Here is a 21507-nt window from a genome sequence, read left to right as displayed (position 1 = left end):
CTGACACCATTTTCTAACCCGCCTGATAGATACCTGGTGAGCAGGTTGCCAGGAAGTCTCCATAAATCACCCAACAGGTTTCCAAGTCAATCTAGAAGGACTCTAAAGTTGACAGTTTATATCAGCCCATGCATGGCCAGATTTATAAAGGATGACAGATCTATGCTTCAGTATACAATGGAGCAAGCTTTAATGAACCCTAATGGTTCAGCATGAGCTTTAACAGTATTCCGGGGACGAGTTTTGGACCTATATCCCCTTTAAGATGGGCATGAAGATAATTTTGAAATCTTTGAAATGCTATGTGTGATGCATGATGGAGGCAACGCTAGGTACCTAGTTCAGATGATAGATATTCCAGCTCGGCATCATACAAAGAATCCGTCACATCAGTGATATTGATCCTTCCTCAACTCATGGAGTGATACAATATGGCATAATTGCATCGATACACCTCTTCTCTGAATTTAAAGCTGTTAGTATTGGTGATGACAAAAGGTAAGACAGTGTGATCTGTGGACTCTATCAGGTAACTTATAAGCCAGTTGTATTCCTCAGGGCTGGATCTGGAAAATATTCCAATTGTTGCTTTTTTGCTAGACCTCGGACTCTGCCATGAAATACAGATACACAATGATCATTCACATCATCAGTAGATTTAATGACAGTACATGTAAGATAAGAAGTACTTCCAAAAAGTCCCATGCAAAGTCCCATTTACAGCCCTGGACAGTTGTCTGCCCCCTAACTACATCCTACCAAGATTTCTCTGGCTTTTAGTATAAACACAACAGGAGCCCTGTGAGAGATGATAAGAAGCTTGTGCTCCGCCTTCTGGTAAGACAATGGCTGATTAGGCAAGGTTAAAACTGCAAGCTATGCTAGTAACTCTAACTCACAGCAGCTTGGGCAAAATAAAAAAAAAGTAAACATATATTACCCTTGGGCAAACCCACATGAAAAATGAAGGTATTCTAGGCCTTTTATCATGTAATACTAGACCATAATATATTTCACTGTACCGTGTCAGGATAGTTGACGTCATGAGAGACACGTGCACTGGAGTTGAATCTTTTGGCAATAATCAAGACGGCTATTCCACTAGATAGAAATGTAAGAAGAATCTTTGTATAAAAGAAAAGAAAAACAAATGTTAAACAGGATATCGCACAGTTTATTGTGTTATACAGAAGCTATAGGCAAGCACACAAGACTTCATTTCTGTAGCAAGTGTGGATTTTTCCATATTTAAATATATAATAATAGTGTTTTTAAACATAACAAATTCATATTTTAAAAAAGAATATTGTTTGCGTGTCTATTATGGACTATGTACTCCACATGAGGCACATGGAATATCAAAATATGGACTGTGTTTTCAATGAATGTGTGTGTGTTGGCAAACCTAAAAGGTTGCACGTATGGATGTTGCTTACACAATTGGGCCCTAGGTGTTTTATTTGATAATATTATACATACAGGTTTTCATTAAGTTATTGGTTAAACAAATTTCTGGTTTAGAGGAGGTTTTCGTGAGGTTTTAGTCCAATTTAGGCAGGATAATCCCAAATTTCAGACCACCAAAGGGGTGAGGTTTACCAAAAAGATGGTGGAACATTGAGGAGATTATGCCCTTCTCTTATCACCACGTGTCGTTGACCATATCATGGCCATGGCCTAAAGTGTCCATGTATACGTCTCATTTCTCATCTTTCTATAGAGTGGCCATATAAACCCAGACCTTAAACAGTATGTGACTGATCTGCTCATATATTGGCATATATGGTGCATTGGCAGATAACATTTTCAAAACTGCCCCATCCCCAAACTGACCAAATTTCACAGTAGCAGTCTATCTAATATAATATTAGGTGGGTAATAAGCTGTTTTTAGTTGTTGAGGATGATTAGGAAGAAATACAACTGTCATGCTAGTCATTTTTCTCATTTGTGGCAAAATTAGTAATTGTGTGGACCTTAAAAAGATGAATTTAATTCAATTTTCATGCAGTAGGGTAATGAGAAGTCTCCACAGTAAAATATATTTAGATCCCACCATCTACTGAATATTAAGAGAAGTATTTTAGCATAAGCATCCTGAGTTTGCTCTCTTTTTTCAAAGCCCCTTGTAGAGAAATATGCTCAACCTCCTTCTTTCTCCTTCTCCATGAGACTCAACACCCCTAACACAATTAGTTAATCAGCTCCACTTAGAATATTTCCCAGGCAGCCTTTGGGTTCTTCCTGCACCTTCATGAACTTGTATTCACCCTCAGCTTCGAGCATCACTGACTGTAAATAGTACATGTCGAATATTCCAAAAATACTCCTCATACAGCAATATTTTCTAAGCTAAGGATAATTTTCATGAGCTAGGAGTGTAGACAAGGACATATTGTACTTACAGTAGCGTAATATGATGCAACTTCCATCCAAAGAATGATATTCATTTCCAGGTAGGTCACTACAAGCCATATGAGCATCACCAGCATGGAATGCTGAAAGAGCAGTATATATGGTTATTATTACAGTTTTTGTCTTTGGTGATATCATTGTCTCCTTCAATAGTTGGTTTCACAATCTCACTTTGTAGAGATAAGCCAAAAACCATGGGGTTTGTTCTACTAAAAGAGACTTCTGGTCAAATGTCTCTGCCTAGTATGGTGCAAATATAGAGATGTAGCTGTTCTATTTATTAATTTATAAGGGTGGTAGTATGGGGATATTTCCATAGCAACTGCAAGAACTTGGCATATATAACTTCTGCCCATACAGAACACACAACATCATATTTATGATGCAAAACTGCCTCTGTGGGAATGGGATTAAGGTAAATGCACGGCACTAATAATAAGAGACCCAAAAAAAACGCAAGGGAAAACTCACAGAATTGCTTGCGGAGATGATGAGTAAAGATCCTACAGCAATAGTTGTGATAATCAAACCCATCTGCAAAACATGAGATATAAATCAGCACCTTCAGCAGGAGATTCCAATGTTGTGCTACTTCTCAGTTGTTTAGGACACCCAAGCACCCATGAAAGAAAGAAATGTATGTGTTTTGAATATGTAACTCGGTCTCGGCCTAGTAAACATATGAAAACACTTTTCATCAAATACTTGCACCTAATAATGGTATGTCTAGCACCAATGTACTCAACATACCTATTAATGTATCAAGGAATCCTGTATGTTCCATGTGCCATTGACCTACTTGTGCTCAATATACAATCATCAGATTAACATTTTGCACCCATAATTGTCTGTTGAGACATTTTTCACATTCTGCAAAATGGTATCAGCCATTTTCTAGCTTGCAGCTTTTATGTTAAAGGATAAGTAAACCTCGAAAATAAGTGAATATAAAATGAATTAGGGCGATATTCTAAGAACTTTTGTAATTTACATTCATTATTTATTATGTTTTTATTCCAAGATATTAAAGGATAAATGTACTATTAATATGAATGAATTTTGTTACAACAGCGCCACCATCGCTGCTGTTCATATTCCGTCCAGTCTGAACACCAAGTAGCCAAGGAAGTTGTCAGGAGAAAGAAAGAGGCTGCTTTTAATTTCTTCTGCTTAGGAAAGATTTGAGAAAGGTTTCTAACTTTTTTTTAAACCAGAAGAAAATCAGAGCAGCCTCTTTCTTTCTCCTGACAACTTCCTTGGCTACTTGGTGTTCAGACTGGACGGAATATGAACAGCAGCGATGGTGGCGCTGTTGTAACAAAATTAATTTATGTTACAGTACATGGATCCCTTAATATCTTGGAATCTAAAAAAAAAATAATAATAATATGCATTGCAAAAGTTCCTAGAATAACACCCTCGTTAATTATACATTCACTTATTATCATGGTTTACTTGTCCTTTAAATAAAGATTTAAAAGCATTATGTAATAATAAAATATAGTTATATTTCAGTGGGTTTGCATGTTATATATTTACTTACAGAAAAGAAAACTGATTTATCAGGGAGCAGGAAGAGGTACCAGGACAAAACCAAGACGCCAGCCAGAACCAGAAGCTAAAGTAGGAAACAACAACGCAGAAGACATTGTATTACATAGATTAGTTTTGTTCTATTCGCAAATACTGAGCATTCTGCATCGTCCACTATATAATAAAACACTAAAAGGATGATGTAATCCAGCAAGAGCTGTGAACCCCAAAGAGATACCATCAGCAGCCTCTAACAATAAATGCGCAATCAAGGGAGGACATCTCACGTAGGGGCAAATTTATCAAAGGTCGAATTTCGAAGTTATATAAAAAAAAATTTAACTCTAATAAATTTGAATGTACTCACAACTCGAATGGGAGGTTATGTATGAAAAAACTCAAATGTCTAATATTCAATTGGATACGAATGACCCGAAAATTGTAATCAAATCGGTTTGACTTGTAAATGGACTAGGGATGCACCGAATCCACTATTTTGGATTCGGCCGAACCCCCGAATCCTTCATGAAGGATTCAGCCGGATACCGAATCCGAATCCTAATTTGCATATGCAAATTAGTGGTGGGAAGGGGAATAAATTTTTTACCTCTCCGACCCTAATTTGCATATGCAAATTAGGATTCAGATTCGGTTCGGCCAAATCCGAATCCTGCTGAAAAAGGCCGAATCCTGGCCGAATCCCGAACCAAATCCTGGATTCAGTGCATCCCTAAAATGGACTCGGCAGGTGTTAGGTAACAAATATCCAAAATTAGAACTGTTTCCAGGGTTGAGGTGTGATAAATCTCACATTCAAATTCGAGTTGGTGATTTCAAATTAACATTTGTTGAGTTTTAACCAAAAAAAAATTTCAATTCGCATTCAAACCTTAATAAATCTGCCCCTTAATCTATATTTTACAAAGTGAGGTTACCATTGTCCTTGAGCCTCCACTGTATGTGCAGCAGAAGTAATTAACATTGGGACCATGGTCTATAAGTAATAACATAAGTTAACACTATTCCATCCTTAGTTCTCCGGTTCTCCGACCTCTCTAGTGACCATCTTTAGGCCATTGCTACTCATATAGCTGAGTGTGTTTATTTACATTACTCTTGATTCCTGCATAAGAAGTGGACATTTTACAGATGTCAAGAACTGATTTAAAGGAGAAGGAAAGGTGAAAATGAAGTAAGCCTTATCAGAAAGGTCCATCTAAATATACCAGTAAACCCCCAAAGTAATGTTGCTCTGAGTCCCCTGTCAAAAGAAACACAGCATTTCTTTCCTTCTATTGTGTACTCATGGGCTTCTGTATCAGACTTCCTGCCTTCAGCTTAAACCTCATTGCCCTGGGCAAGAGCATGCTCAGTTTGCTCCTCTCCCCCACCCCTCCCTTCTCTACTGTAATCTGAGCCCAGAGCAGGGAGACTCAGGCAGGAAGTGATGTCACACCACATTAATACTGCAGCTCCTATTCTAAACAAACAGAGAGTTTCTAGAGCTTTTTACTCAGGTATGGTAAAACATTCTACAGAATAAATATAGCATTCTAGCTTGCACTATTGCAGCTAATCTACTGGCAATAAAATTCCTCCGTAGCTTTCCTTCTCCTTTAAAAGTTGCTTTTCTTATTGCAAAGAGAGTATCAGCAAAGAGAGTATCTGAAATGGCAGCATTGTCACATAAAGAACCATGGCTTGAGATCCACAACGACAAGGTTGTCCTTCGGACAGTACCTGGTTTTCTACCAAAAATAGTATCGAGTTTCCATATCAATCAGGAAATTGTTCTTCCATTCTTCTGTCCAAATCCGACTAATAAGGAAAGACAGTTACAATAGTTGGATGTTGTCAGGGCGCTTAAAATAAACGAAAAACGGACGGTTGCTTTTCGTAGATCAGACTCACTTTTAGTTTCCCATTCCCCAGCACACAAAGGCCTAGCAGTGTCTAAGCTTTATAACAGAACTGGGAAACAGAGGTGGAGCCAGCCTATATAACCACAGGGTGGGGCCAAGAGACTAAGGGGCCGATTCACTAAGCTCGAGTGAAGGATTCGAATGAAAAATACTTCGAATTTCGAAGTACTTCGACCATCGAATGGGCTACTTCGACCTTCGACTACGACCTTCGACTTCGATTCGAACTATTCGAACGAAAAATCGTTCGACTATTCGACCATTCGATAGTCGAAGTACTTTCCCTTTAAAAAAAACTTCGACCCCCTACTTCGGCAGATAAAACCTACCGAAGTCAATGTTAGCCTATGGGGAAGGTCCCCATAGGCTTGCTAAACTTTTTTTGATCGAAGGATTTTCCTTCGATCGTTGGATTAAAATCCTTCGAATCGTTCGATTCGAAGGGTTTTATCGTTCGATCGAACGAAAAATCCTTCGATCGATCGAACGAACGTTTAGCGCTAAATCCTTCGACTTCGATAGGATTTCAATTCGAGGGTCGAATTTCGAAGTATTTTTTACTTCGAAATTCGACCCTTAGTGAATCTGCCCCTAATTCTTCTGTCCTGCCTCCAGAGGTGAACCTACACATAACCCATACATCTGCACTGACAGTTCTGGCCTACTAGAAAAGGATTTTATGGTAAGTATAAAATACTCCTCAAATGTTAATGGCATATCATTGTCACAATACAATGCTCCATTTTGCCTGAAACAATGTAAGTAGAAGCAGCTCCAGAGATGTCCCAACTATTAAATCTGTCCCTTGACCAACAAGCTTTTTGGTTCAATGTTGGAGCTAGATGTCCCAGAACATGAGGGTGTTTGTGTGGTGTTTATACAAATGCCTGTAGATGTCACTGTGCTTAGACTTATACTTCCTGCACAGCTTAAAAGTGAAAGTTAATGTTGTGAAATGGCTGCAAGAGTCTGCTAATAAAGCTCTTTTAAACTACTCATCCTTGGCTACCCAAAACATAACAATTGGCAACGAGATGGCTTTTCTACCTATGCAGCAGCCTGCAGCTTTTCTTCCAAACCCTGGTGAGCCTACCATACCTTTTACTGCTTGGATCCGTATGTTTGAAAATTACATTATTGCTGCTGACGAAGGGGAGATGTCTGCAACTATAAAGCGTGCTTTACTTATTCACTGCCTAGGAGCAGAGGGACAGCATATATTCTATACATTACCTGATGAGACTTATGAAACTGCTCTTACTGCTATAAAGAACTTTTTCATGCCAAGAGTAAATGTGCTTACTGAAAGATATAAATTGCGCAAATGTGGACAGCGTAATGGCGAATCCACAGAACAATTTGAAGCAGCTTTGAGAGAGCTGGTTGTTACCTGTGACTTTGGGAATCTAACAGATGAAATGCTAAGAGATCAAATAGTGGAAAAAACAAACTCACCTCACATTAGAGAGAGACTGCTCCTAGAGCAGGATTTAACCCTTGCAAAGGCTATTACAGTTGTTACCCAAATTGAAACAGCAGTAGCAGAGGCTGTAACTCTCAGTCAGGGAACTGCTGGGAATGTACAGATTGTGAATTCAACACTGTGGCCTAATAATGCACAGTCACAGGCAAAATACAGTGCTAAGGAAAGGGATTCACTGCAAAACCGTACAGCAAATACAAAAAAAAAATACTGCTTCTGCTGTGGTTCAACACAACACAAATCATGATACATGTCCTGCAAAAGCTGCACAGTGCCGCAAATGCACAAAATTAGGACATTTTGCTAAGATCTGCCGTAGTTCTGCTAAAGATGTTCATGAAGTCACTACTACAAGTGTCACAGTATTAAGTGTGGATAAAGCTGGTACATTTATTCCAGACAAGTTTATATGCACTGTCAGTGTCAGTACTGCTTCTGCTGACAAGGGACACCCCATTAACCTGATGCTTGATACAGGTTCAGCTGTTTCTATACTACCAAAGGAGATTTTCTTGAAATACTATGCTTCGCTTGTTGCACCTGCCCTGAAACTGGTCAGTTACTTAAAGGATCCAATTCCTGTGCTTGGTTGCTTGCCAGTGACTGTACAATTTGAATCAAATAAAGCAAAATGTGACTTTTACATTTTGAATAAGGGCACTGCTATACTTGGAAGGGATCTCTTTGCTGCATTAAACCTACAATTAGTTGATGGTCTCATTACTACAGCACCAGTGCCTGCCACACAGCCAGTGTCTAAAATTTCACCACAAAGCAACACTTCACTGGGCTGTGCAAAGAACTTTGTACACAAAGTTAAGTTGAGACCAGATGTAAAACCAGTACCATTTCCTGATTCAGTATGGGAAAAACTTGCTATTGATATTGTCGGTCCTTTTGCAGATGCTTCTATAGACTGCAGATTTGCTATAACCTTGATAGACTATTACAGTAAATGGCCTGAAATTGCATTTGTTTATCATATTTTGTTTATAACATCAGCTACAGTAATAACATTTCTGTCTACAGTCTTCAGCAGAGAAGGTAATCCAAAGGAGTTAATATCAGACAACGGACCAGTTTGTCTCATATGAGTTTGAATTCTTTCTGAGAGAGAGGAATATTGTGCATAGGAAATCTTCAGTGTATTACCCACAAGCAAATGGAGAAATCGAGCGATTCAACAGAAGTCAGAAAGAAGCACTACAGAAAGCAAATCTTACTGGGAAATCTTGGAAAGTATTTACAACAGAGTTCCTACATAACTACAGAGCACCGCGCCATGCAACAACCCATTCATCTCCAGCTGAATTATTACATTGCAGACATCAAACTTCCACAAAATACTGTGCCTACAAAATCATCTACTGCTGACATTGTGAAACGTCACCAAGCCAAATGCAAGGCTTATACTGACAGAAAACGTGGTGCCAGAGAAGTACACTTTCAGCCTGGATCTTTAGTCAGAATTAAGAAACCAGGAATACTGAAACAAGGACAATATAAATTTACTACACCACTTGAAGTGAGACACCAGCAAGGACCATACACATATGAACTGTCTGATGGATGCATATGGAATGCAAGTCATCTTGCTCCTGTTAGATATGACTTTGGAGAAGCTCCATTTGATGAAGGACATTTTCCTACTCCTGATGTCAACTGCAATATGCCTGAAGAAAGTGAACCTATAAGGCGTACTGATAGAGTCAGTTAACTACCTGCATGGACCAAGGACTTTGTTATGTGAAGAATGGGTAATGTTGTTTTAAATGCATACTGTTTAATGTTGCTGTTTATTATAGTTGTTCAAATGCTTTCCTACTATAGGGGGAATATGTGGTGTTTATACACATGGGCTGTAGATGTCACTGTGACCAGACTTATACTTCCTGCACGGCTAAAAAAGTGAAAGTGAAAGTTACTGTTGTGAAATGGCTGCAAGAGTCTGCTAATAAAGCACTTTTATACTCTACTCATCCTTGGCTACCCAAAACATAACAGTTTGTGATCCTTGCAAGGAAGGTTCTCAAGTGTTTATCATTAAATACAATACATGTGCTGTAGCTACTTACATCTGGCACTCGCATATACCGTCTGATCCACGGGGAGAATGTTGTGCAAGCAAAGAGAAGAGAAAGCTTTTCCAAAAACAAATAAATATGTTATATTTATATTCTATCCTGCCTTAATTAGGGGCCTCTGCTCCCACCATGTCCATAGTTTTTTGCATTTAAAGATCAATATTTAATACCATTTTCTAAACTTTGACAATGGTTTTTGTATCAAATGGAAATATTAAGAGGAGAATGGATAAGTATTTTGATTTTGTGAAAATATTTACCCAGGTCTTATACAAGTCTTGTTCTTTCCAGGCTCAACTCAACCTCAACTTCCTTTGCTACTCTGCTAAATTGACTTTTAGAATCTAATTTTATGAGATGTGGCAAAGAACAGAAATTGTGCAAATCTGCAAATATAAAGGACTTTGTTAAATTGAATTGAAAAAAGACAAAGTCCATCAAGTTCAACCCCTCCAAATGAAAACCCAGCATCCATACACACACCCCTTTCTACTTTTAATTAAGTTCTATATACCCATACCTATACTAACTATAGAGCTTAGTATCACAATAACCTGATATTATGTCTGTCCAAGAAATCATCCAAGTCCCTCTTATAGTCATTAACTGAATCAGCATCACAACATCACCCGGCAGTGCATTCCACAACCTCACTGTCCTGACTGTGAAGAACCTCCTACGTTGCTTCATATGAAAGTTCTTTTCTTCTAGTCTGAAGGGGAGGCCTCTGGTACGGTGATCCACTTTATGGGTAAAAAGGTCCCCTGCCATTTGTCTATAATGTCCTCTAATGTACTTGTAAAGTGTAATCATGTCCCCTCGCAATCGCCTTTTTTCCAGAGAAAACAACCCCAACCTTGACAGTCTCCCCTCATAGTTTAACTCTTCCCTCCATCTAACCAGTTTAGTTGCACTTAGTCTCTGCACTCTCTCCAGCTCATTTATATCCCTCTTAAGGACTGGAGTCCAAAACTGCCCCCATACTCCAGATGAGGCCTCACCAGGGACCTATAAAGAGGCAGAATTATGTTTTCATCCCTTGAGTTAATGCCCTTTTTTATGCAAGACAGAACTTTATTTGCTTTAGTAGCCACAGAATGACACTGCCCAGAATTAGACAACGTGTTATCTACAAAGACCCCAAGATCCTTCTCATTTAAGGAAACTTCCAACACATTGCCATTTAGTGTATAACTTGCATTTATATTATTTTTGCCAAAGTGCATAACCTGCATTTATCAACATTGAACCTCATTTTCCAGTTTGCTGCCCAGTTTTTTGTTTTCTGTCTTAGCAACCCCATTACCCCAGTCAATGTCTGGATAATTGAAGTCACCCATAGCAACAACTTGACCCAGCTGTGAAGCCGCTTGTATCTGCAAGAGTAGCTCGGCTTCATACTCGACACTTATACGAGGTGGTTTATAACATACACCAATGATAATTCTTTTTGTTACCTTTTGCCCAGTCAAAATCTCTACCCAGAGTGATTCTACACCCTCACCAGTGCCAGCTATTTTTATTTCTTTAGCGCATGGCTTTAATTCAGGCTTTACATACAAACAGACTCCTCCGCCCTTTTTAATCCCTCTGTCCCTCCTAAAAAGGGTGTAACCATTTAAATTCACAATCCAGTCACATGTTTCATCCCACCAGGTCTCAGTGATACCAATTATATCATAATTTTTAGAGCATGCAATTAATTCTAGGTCTCCCATTTTACCTGACAAACTCCGTGCATTTGCAGCATACAGCAGAGGTTACTACTTTTACTTTTGAAATTTGCATTACTTAGTGAAGAATTATACGTTAAGTTAGTATTATTCTGTTTTCCTTGTAACAGAGGGACCTCCTTAGCTGGTAAACTGTATGCCCCCCTTACTCCTCCCCCATGACCCCTTACTAACCCCACTGCCCCGTCTACCCTAGCTTCCCCATAATCCTTTATCTCACCCACCCCCCCCCCCTTGCCTAGTTTAAACACTCCTCCAACCTCTTAGCCATTCTTTCCTCTAGCACCGCGGACCCCCTTCCATTGAGGTGCAAACCGACTGTATAGGTTGTACCCCAACGAAAAATTAAAGGAGAAGGAAACTTAGTGTCCTAGCAAAACTTTTGATTGGTAGGTGCCATCTTATACCCAAATACAAAACAGCAGGCACTAAGATTAAGTGCCCAAGTGCATGAAACGTGAAATGCTATGTATAAATTTACTTTGTGGCCTGAAATAAATTTCTCCTTTGTTTTACAAGCCTGTTTGTCTAATCTGTGAGTGCCTGATGTTTTCTGTTTGGTTGAATATCTTCACCTTGAGCTCTAGGTCTGGGGCATGTGCACCCAGACCCCACATACTACTGGTGAGATTACAAATTCATTGACCCTGCATTGGGAATTTCTTTCTTTGAATGTATCATTTATAACAGCCATCTTACACCACCTAATATTCTCCTCTGAGCAATCACCAACACTGAGCATGTGCCTTTGCAACTGCTCTAGATCTGGCTTGAATTGCTCATAATCAGTGTGGTTAATATCTTGGAGGAGAAGATTATGCGGGGCAATAGGGCACCATTCAACTCTGCTGAAGTACTCTGACTTTTGGGAACAGTTTTGGGTAAATTTCGAGGTGCAACGATGTGTTTCAATTGATACGATTTGGGAATACAATAGCTCAACCTGCTGGTCATTTTCCGACCAGTCTGACCACCAAGTAGTCAAGGAAGTTGTAAGGAGAAAGAAAGAGGCTGCTCTGATGAGAAACCTTCCTCAAATCTTTCCTAATCTCTTCCTTGACTACTTGGCGGTCAGACTGTCAGAAACTGACCAGCAGGTGGCGCTGTTGTAAAAAAATCTCATTTATGTTAACAGTTCATGCATTCTTTAATATCTTTGAATCTAAAAAAAAAAAAAAACATACATTGCAAAAGTGCTTAGAATAGACCCTCATTAATTTTATATTCACTTATTTTTAAGGTTTACTTGTTGATCTGTATATAAATAGCAGAACTTTATAGTGACTTCTTATTAATAACAGCAGGCCTACATAACCCAAAAAATACAGTATTCTATACATTGGCTTAGAACCAGTAGTACTTACTTTCTTAACTCTTGGGTCAGAGCATGCACATCCCAAGGTGACCAGGTTAGGCACATAGGATACGAGAGACAGGATATGAGAGATCTAAGAGAGAGTAAATTGTTCACTATCAGTTTCCAAGAAAAATAATTACAATAGAATAAGCCAATAGAAATGCACTTTTATGTTAATTTTCATCTCCAGATGAAAAGTAAAGGGGCAGTTCACCTTCACAAAACTTATTCTCAAATAGTATGAATCAATTAATGACTTTTTTCCTCCCAATATTGTTGTATTTTTCTAAAATGTTCATTTGTGTAATATTTCCTAATAGCAGCTTGTTTTTAACAACTAGAGTCTGATACATGAGTTGGTACATTGTTTATCAGGATCAACCCTTCTGAGCACACTCCCAGAGCTTTAAGTACATCTATAAGAGAGCGGCCATTACAAAAGAAGGATTTGCTCTATTGTGAAACAGAAGAAGGAATCTGAGATTGCCTTGAAAAGCTGAAAAAATATGATATCATATAATAAACTTTTTTATATATACCTCAATATGTATATATATGTTAAAAAATTCTGTGCATGAAATATAAACTGGACACACCTCAATGTTAAATTAGAAGAAAGTGTGGGATATTATATTTAATTTAAGGCTTCCAGTCTGCTTATTTGCAGACACATGAACTTATGAAAATCCCAGTGATCACTGACTCTTGCTGTTATCCAAAATGCTCGGGACCAGGGTTTTTTCCATAATTTGATATGGATTTCCATGCTTTAAATAATTTCCATACTAAAAAATAATGTAAACATTGAATAAACCCAACTATCTTGTTTTTGCTTCAATAAGGTTTAATTATATCTTAGTTGGGATGAAGTACAATGTACTTTTTTATTATTACAGAGAAAAAGGAAATCATTAAAAAAAATATTAAGTATTTGATTAGAACAGGGTCTATGGGAGATGGCCATCCTGTAATATGGAACTTTCTGGATAATGGGTTTCCTGTTCCACATTAGTCAGGAGAAGTTGTTCCTGAGTGCCATGTAGGCATCTCCTTTCCTTCTCTCAGGTGTCCCCAGTACCAGTTCTAGGAGGGAACATGTACAGAAGGGAATATCTTTACTGAGCATGTGCTGACCCAATCCCAATGGGGGAGCATGAAAGACTGGAAGAAGTTCCCAGGCTGCTGCATATATTGAAGAAAAGGAACCCTAGCCTGGGTTTACAGGTAAGCACCTAGAATCATTCAGGGTGCCCAAGAATTTGGCATAACTTTAAACCCACTTAATATCTTTACTCAATGTACAGTTCACTGGAAAGCTCATTACAGTTGTAGAAGAAAGGGGGAAAAGCCCTTTAAATGTTTAATGGTATATCATTGTCACAGTACAACGCTCCATTTTGCCTGAAACAATGTAAGTAGAACTTGAGAGCAGCTCCAGAGAGGTCCTAACTATTAAATCTGTCCCTTGTCCAACAAGCTTTATAGTTCAATGGGGGGGGCTGGATGTCTCAGAACATGAGGGTGTTTGTGATCCCAGCAAGGGAGGTTCTCAAGATGTTCATCATTAAATACAATACATGTGCTGTAGTTACTTACATCTGGCACTCGTATATTCCGTCTGAGCCACAGGGAGACCATTGTACAAGCAAAGAGAAGAGAAAGCTGTTCCAAAAACAAAGAAGAGCATGTTATATTTATATTCTATCCTGCCTTAAATAGGGGTCTCTGCTCCCACCATGATCATAGTTTTTTTTTACAAAGGTCAGTATTTAATACCATTTTCTAAACTTCCACTATGGTTTTTGTGTCAAATGGAAATTGTCATGTCTCCAGCATAAGCTCTCATCATGCTTCGCTGGATGTTTGCTGTAATTACACAAGGCCATTTCATGTTTATTCTGCACCTCCACATGGCTTACGGCAGAACTGCATTTGGACTTATCTGGCTACCGTAGTTCCACTATGTGACCCAGAACAGTGGCTTGTGGAAGCTTAGACTCAATTTTATAGTTCATGCTGCGGCAGAAGCACATCGATTCCACTATCCCTTTACGGTAGCATCGCTGGTAAGAAAATTAACTTAAATCTGCATTAAACCACCACTAAAGCTGCCAGCACCCCCAGAGACATTGCTGTATATACATTTCGTGCCAGCTAGTGTTTGTGTTGTTATTGTTATATATCTGCATATATTTCTGCATTATTATTCTTTGTACCCATTGCATTCCTTTTATTTGTATTACTGTTTCACCTCTATTCCACTTGCCTATCCAATAAAATATACAGACTCCAAGCTCAGTCTCTTTATTGGATTGTGGGGAGGTTTAGCTGCATGTTGAACTGCACACTGCCCCAGGGTAATACATAGGGAGGACAGAACAGAAATATTAAGAGGAGATTGGATAAGTATTGTTCTTTCCATGCTCAACTCAACCTCAACTTCCTATGTTACTCTGCTAAATCTACTTTTATAATCCCATTGTAAAAAATATGGCAAAGCACAAAAACTGTGCAAATCTACATATGTAAAGCCCTTTTAATTTACAGGCAAGGGCTGTCCAACTGGTGCCACAGGACCCCCCTTGTGTGGCCCCCACATGAAAGTCTACCTGTTGTGTCTTCTTACCATGTGTAAACTTTAAAAGGTATCACTACAGAGATAACTGGTCCCTGCATTGTTTAAACTTCAAATTCATTACTGTAATCCCCTGTATTGTTAACACATTTAACCCCCCCTGTATTGTTCACACTGTAACACCTCTATTGTTCATACCCCTAACACTCTATACTGTTCACACCTGAGACCTAGACTGAAACTGCTCACATTGTTCACATGTTAACACTCATACAAACTGCTGGAGGGGCGCCAGCACTGTGTCACTGTATGTAGTACATCTTAGAGTGATCCTGATAGGTTTCCTGGTCTCCTGCTCTGTTCTGCCTGCCCTATGCTCCCTGTGTGTGTCATACTCTGCCTTCCCTATGCTCCCTATGTGTGCCATATTCTGCTTTCCCCATGCTCCCTGTGTGTGTCACACTCTGCCTGCCCTATGTTCCCTGTGTGTGCCATACTCTGCCTGCCCTATGCTCCCTGTGTGTGCCATACTCTACCTGCCCTATGCTCCCTGTGTGTGCCATAATCTACCTGCCCTATGCTCCCTGTGTGTGCCATACTCTGCCTGCCCCATGCTACCTGTGTGTGTGTCATACTTTGCCTGCCCTATGCTCCCTTGTGTGCCATACTTTGCCTGCCCTATGCTCCCTGTGTGTGTCATACTCTGCCTTCCCTATGCTCCATTACAGGAGAAGGAAAGTCATTCACCTAAGTTAGTAACCCAGGAGATGCCTCGCTACCACTTTCTCTACAAAATGACTGCACCCCCATACAGACCTGTTTCCCCTACCTGTTTCAAACAGTAAAACATTTGATTGGCAGGCACCATCTTACTCCCAAACAAAAATAGGCAGGCTCTATGATTAAGTGTCCAAGTGTACAAAATGTGTAAAGCTATTCATTAATTTACTTTGTGGCCCGAAAGTCAAGGTAGTTGTCAGGAGAAAGAAAGAGGCTGCTCTGGTGTTCTGCTTTGGAAAAAATGAGAAACCTTTCTCAAATGAGCCCATGAGACTTATGAGACCCTCATTATTGAAAAATTTCATACTGGTAAAACAGGACAACCTCTGGATATATTGGGGACCCTAACATTATTTTGCTGTGGGGTCCAGGAACATCTAGTTACACCACCGCCTGGTACATTACTAAGGTATGAGACAATATATATATATAATTATATGTATTTCCCACAATGCCTAAAACCATCAAGGTCACTCATCATTCTAGTCACATGCCTGCTTCCCTGAGCTGGCAATCCTTTTCTGTTATCCAAAATGCTCGGGACCAGGGGGAATCTCAGAATTATTATTCAGATTTATTTCATTTCTTGCAGCTTTTGGATTGGGCTTCATCATTTTTTCATGGTTTGTAAGTTACTGTATGATCTTTCCTATTCTGACCATACACTAGAAGAACCAATCTTTTGCCAAGGTTGCCAAGAGAGCGGATCTTTCCCCGATATGCCCACCAAAGGCGATATTGGGCTAATCCTATTGTTTGGCCAAACGACTGGATTATAACAATGGCAATGGGTGCTGACAGGACAAGGATCACATCAACTAGCCAACGTGGTCCTTGATTTCAAGGGAAAATCAAACCCGATCCCCATACCGATAAGCTGACGTCACGAATCAGACCGATATCGGCATCTTACATCTGTGTGGCCACCTTTAGTCTTTAACTGTTAGATTGCAAGCTTTGTTGAGCACGGCGAGTCCGTAATGTTCATACTCTGTAATCCTCTGCTCTCTCACTGACAGTCTGTATCATTCCCACACTTTAACCCACTGTTCTTTCTTTATTCATATGTCACTTTCCCCTTTTATTCGTTGATTTCCCATTACCCATGTGCCTATTTACCTTTAACCTTTGTATTTGTCTTCAGTCCCCCTGCCTGTAAGCACATTCCTCCCCCTCCTCTGTCTTTAGTTCAGCCCTTCGCTGAGTCAGAATGAAAGTGAAAGGGACTTTACCATGTGGATGGGAGGGGGAGGAAATGAATAAGCCACATTCTCTCTAATCGCTGCACTTCTGTATCTAATCACTCACGTACAGGCCTCTGTCTGGGCTGCCTTTCTTCCTTCCTCATCTGTTCTATATTGAGAGCACGTGGGGATTTTAATAATTGCTGATCAGACTTGTGGCCCCTAGAAAGTATGAATGTGTAGCTTGTGTTGTACTAGGCATTTATTAAAGGGGAAATTCGATTTTTCCTTCTGTACTGGTTTAAAGATTGTGCATCAGCACAACAAAAAGCTGTAACATGAAATCGTGTCAATCTCTGTGTTAGAGGGAGGGAATATTGCTGGACCATGTAACTAATAGTGAGCTCCCTAGAGCACTTATAGAATACACTATAAGGGTAAGGGCACACGCTAAGATTTGGGAACATTTAGTCTCTTCTTTGGATGACTAATCTCCCCAAAAAGCCTTCCCACCGGCTAGAATCCGGTTATCTCCTGTTTTATCACGTGAAAACTCATGGACGAGACTCAATTTGAGGAGAAAAATACCTTTCTCCAAATCCACTTCCAATTTCTTTTCCATAGACTTCAATAGAGTTACGTAAAAAACAGTGAGATTTGAATCTCGACCATGAGTTTTCACATGATAAACCTTTTTCTCACTTTTTTTGTGAATTTGGCCCAATATGTCTTATCCCCACCCATAGCCATCTTATAAAACCCCTACATAGGTCATGTGGGGCTGTTCATATATATAGATACCAGTATATTATGCACATGATTCCAACCCAGGGCCCTAGCAGAGACTGGGGGGGGGGGCAATTGACCAATGTAGGGATGACAATACCAAATACAGGTATGGGATCTGTTATCCCAAAACCTGTTATCCAGAAAGCTCTGAATTACGGAAAGGCCATCTCCCATAGTCTCCATTTCCATTTTCTCTGTGATAATAAAACAGTACCTTGTACTTGATCCCAACTAAGACCAGATTAATCCTTATTGGAGGCAAAACAATCCTATTGGGTTTAATTAATGTTCAAATGATTTTTTTTAGTATACTAACCACCATATGTTATAAAAGGCACTAAGTTTGCCCAGGAGCAGTAACCCTTAGCAAACAGGTGACCAGTAAATTCTACTTGCAGATTGGTTACTATGGGTTACTGCTCCAGGGCAAACTTAGTGCCTTTAATTACATAACCCCATTGTGGAAAACCCCAGGTCCCGAGCATTCTGGATAACAGGTACCTTACCAGTCTCTGCTGAGTGCCCATGTGGGCTCTAAAAGCTTTACTTTTACCAGAATATTGGTCCTAAGGTCAATAGATAGATACTCACCATGTTTATACTCTTGTGGGAAGCTGTGGAAGAAATAAACAGTTATTATTTTACATTTATAACGTGTAATTCTGTAATTGATTATAAAATATACTCAGTACTTACCTGCAGTAATTATTTCTTTTATGGGTGCCATTTTGCTTATCAATATGTTGTAATTAGTCTTGTCCTCCCTGCTGAACAGGAATAGATCCCGGGCTTTGAGTTTGATGGTTGGTTGACTATGAAGAATTCTGTTCTTTGCATTATGACTGCTGTCATCTATGTCATCAGCAATTACCATCACTTTGTCTTTCCCTGCCAGAATGACAGGACAGAGAGTTACAGTGGTCAGTTAATGACTAAATGATGAACAAGTTCCTCAGATGCTGGAAGGCTCTTCTACACAACATATTGGAGAGCCACAGTCTGCAACAAGGTTGACCCTGTGCCAACCTGTAATCTTGAAACTGTAGTTGTCCAAGTTTTTTTTTTTTGTCCAAGTTGTCTATTTGAAGCCAAAAGCCTCTCCATGTCTCATGTATTTTTATATTTCTGGTCATCAAGACCATCAATAGGTTTTATAATAAGCAGAAAGGGTGATTTCAATACTCTTGGTGCCAACACAGATAGGGCATCATAACCATGGGTGTTCCTGGGGCCCAGGGCATTCCAAGGTTACACAATTACATAGTTAATTGGGTTGAAAAAAGTCCATCAAGTTCACCCCCTCCAAATGAACCCCATTGCATGTATATATATATATATATATATATATATGTCGTCTGAAGGTGCACACCGTTTCCACGTTCATGTACCTGGGTGCCAGCTGAACATTAAGTAGATGCAGAAGTTGAAAGTAGCGACACTCACAGGTTTTGTAGAAGGTTTGAAAACAAAAGTGTTGTTTATTGAAGCTCAACGTTTCGATCCCCCACAGGGATCTTCGTCAGGAGAACACAAACAAACGTTTGTTTGTGTTCTCCTGACGAAGATCCCTGTGGGGGATCGAAACGTTGAGCTTCAATAAACAACACTTTTGTTTTCAAACCTTCTACAAAACCTGTGAGTGTCGCTACTTTCAACTTTTATATATATATATATATATATATATATATATATATATATACTTTTTGTAGATTTTAATAGTTACATAGTTAAGTTGGGTTGAAAAAAGACCAACATAAAGGTGTTTTGACCTCAGCAAGTACATTCTGGGAATTCAAGATTTACAGTGTAAACAGGGAACTAGTAAAGGGAGCAATGAAGGTGCAGTATCACATGTTAGAGTGACCATATACAGGCAGATTTAATCTGCAGATTCGTGCTCCTTACACCATGTATGGGGACCTCCAAGAGAACCACACAACAAATATCTGTCTGAAAATAGGACAGCTATCGATTGGGCAGGTTTGAATTTTCCCTCAAATTTGGGACCATATTGGCTCGTTGATGTGTCCTTCTTTCCGACGGCTTGCATTCCCAGCATTGTACTCTGATTGCTTGGCCCTTGTGAATAAAGCCAATATTGTCCACCTTAAGTGGGCATATTGGGAAAAGATCTGCTCATTAGGTGACCTCCTAGATCTTATAGTGTATGGCCACCTTTAGTGTAGCCCTCTGATCAAATGCACAGTCCATTCTCTTAAGTATCTACAGACCATAAATTCACAAAGCATATGTCTATTGCATTAAAGGCATTGTAAATGATAATGAGGATAATGAGCTTTTACATTAATAACCCTATCGTGAACCAATGTTTTGATCTTCTTTCAGTGACATAACTAGAGTGCACCGGCCCCCTCCAAAAAAATCTTCAGAGGGGCCTGGTGCACTCTGATCCCCATCCTCCCGCCCACTTCCCATCCTGCATCTGCTCCGCCCAATCCCGCCCACTCCCAGCCATCTTGTGCCCCACTTCCTCACCGCAAGTAAGATAGTGGCTGGGCAGGAGGGTGTTTTTATATTAGCTATAGAGGAAGGAGACCCCACAGTCTGGGCCCCTCTGTGACTGCATGTTCTGCTTCCTCTCTCTCTCTCTCTCTCTCTCTCTCTATTTCTCTCTCTCTCTCTCTCTCTCTCTCTCTCTATATATATATACTGTATATATAGTTAAAAAAAACTTCGAACTTCAAATTCAAAAAGGCTAATTTTTTGGGGGTCGAAGTGGGCCGAATTCGGCCTACTTTCAATCGTATGGTCGTACTTTGATACAAATTTTTTTTTACTTCGACCTTCGATCTCCCAAACTCCCTCAATTGTCTCCATACAGGTTCTAGGAGGTCCCCCATAGGCTAAAACAGCACTTCGCAGCTTTTAGGTTGCGAATGGTCGAAGTCGAAGTTTTAAACCGACAGTACTTCAAAAAAATTCGACCTTCGAATTTCGAAGTTTTTCTTTCCACTTTGAATCTAAGTATGATTATTCCCTAGTCGAAGTACACAAGAAATAGCTTGAAATTCGAAGTTTTTCACTTCGAAACTTCATCTCAACCTTTGATAAATCTGCCCCATAAAGTAGCCCTTGTTGGAAAATATGACTATATTAGAAGTAACCTCGGAGTTCCATGACCTTTATAAAAGCACTCGGCTTTCGGCCTCGTGTTTTTATATGGTCATGGAACTCCTCGTTGACTTATAATATCCTTATATTTTACAATTGGGGGTACTTTATTCACTATATAATATTATTTCCTATTGCTTTACCTTTCTCCCAAGTCCCTCTCCTGTTCATCCTTCATTCTGACTAGTGATGGGCTAATTTGTCCCATTTTGCTTCGCCACGAATTTCACGAAACTGCCGTAAAATTCACGAAAAGCTGATTTTGACACCTGTTACAGTTGACGGCAGCGCCCATTAAAGTCAATGGGCGTCCAATACTTGTCACCGGCGTCTAAATTGTCACCGACTTCGATGAGACTTTTATGGCGGCAAATTTGCAAATTTATTCGTTGGTGATCCAACATGGACATTTGCCACAAATTCCCGCCGGGCGAATAAATTCACCCATCACTAATTCTGACCTTCAAACTACCGATTGGTTACTAATGCAATATTCATCGCAACCAACCAGCAGGCGGCTT

The 21507-nt window shown here is 39.6% G+C and overlaps 1 protein-coding gene across 12 annotated transcripts in view; it reads right to left on the bottom strand.

The window, feature by feature from the left end:
- The window catches only part of LOC121398308, a 216732-nt gene that overhangs the window by 112460 nt on the left and 82765 nt on the right, over positions 1–21507 (bottom strand). For 10 of the 12 annotated variants that reach the window (XM_041577396.1, XM_041577398.1, XM_041577397.1 and 7 more), the window contains 3 exons: positions 3958–4032; positions 2886–2948; positions 2405–2497 (listed from right to left, as the gene is read on the bottom strand). In XM_041577396.1, coding sequence (XP_041433330.1) covers positions 2405–2497; positions 2886–2948; positions 3958–4032 — 231 coding nt within the window. Of the gene's footprint in view, positions 1–2404; positions 2498–2885; positions 2949–3957; positions 4033–12533; positions 12618–14122; positions 14189–18445; positions 18469–18550; positions 18743–21507 lie in introns of all 12 variants that reach the window. The other 2 variants (XM_041577394.1, XM_041577390.1) reach the window with 2 other exon arrangements.

Source organism: Xenopus laevis, chromosome 9_10L, assembly GCF_017654675.1.
Source record: "Xenopus laevis strain J_2021 chromosome 9_10L, Xenopus_laevis_v10.1, whole genome shotgun sequence".
NCBI classification, from domain to species: Eukaryota; Metazoa; Chordata; class Amphibia; order Anura; family Pipidae; genus Xenopus; species Xenopus laevis.
The sequence above is the reverse complement of the archived record's forward strand: the minus strand, read 5'-3'. Positions and strand labels throughout refer to the sequence as shown.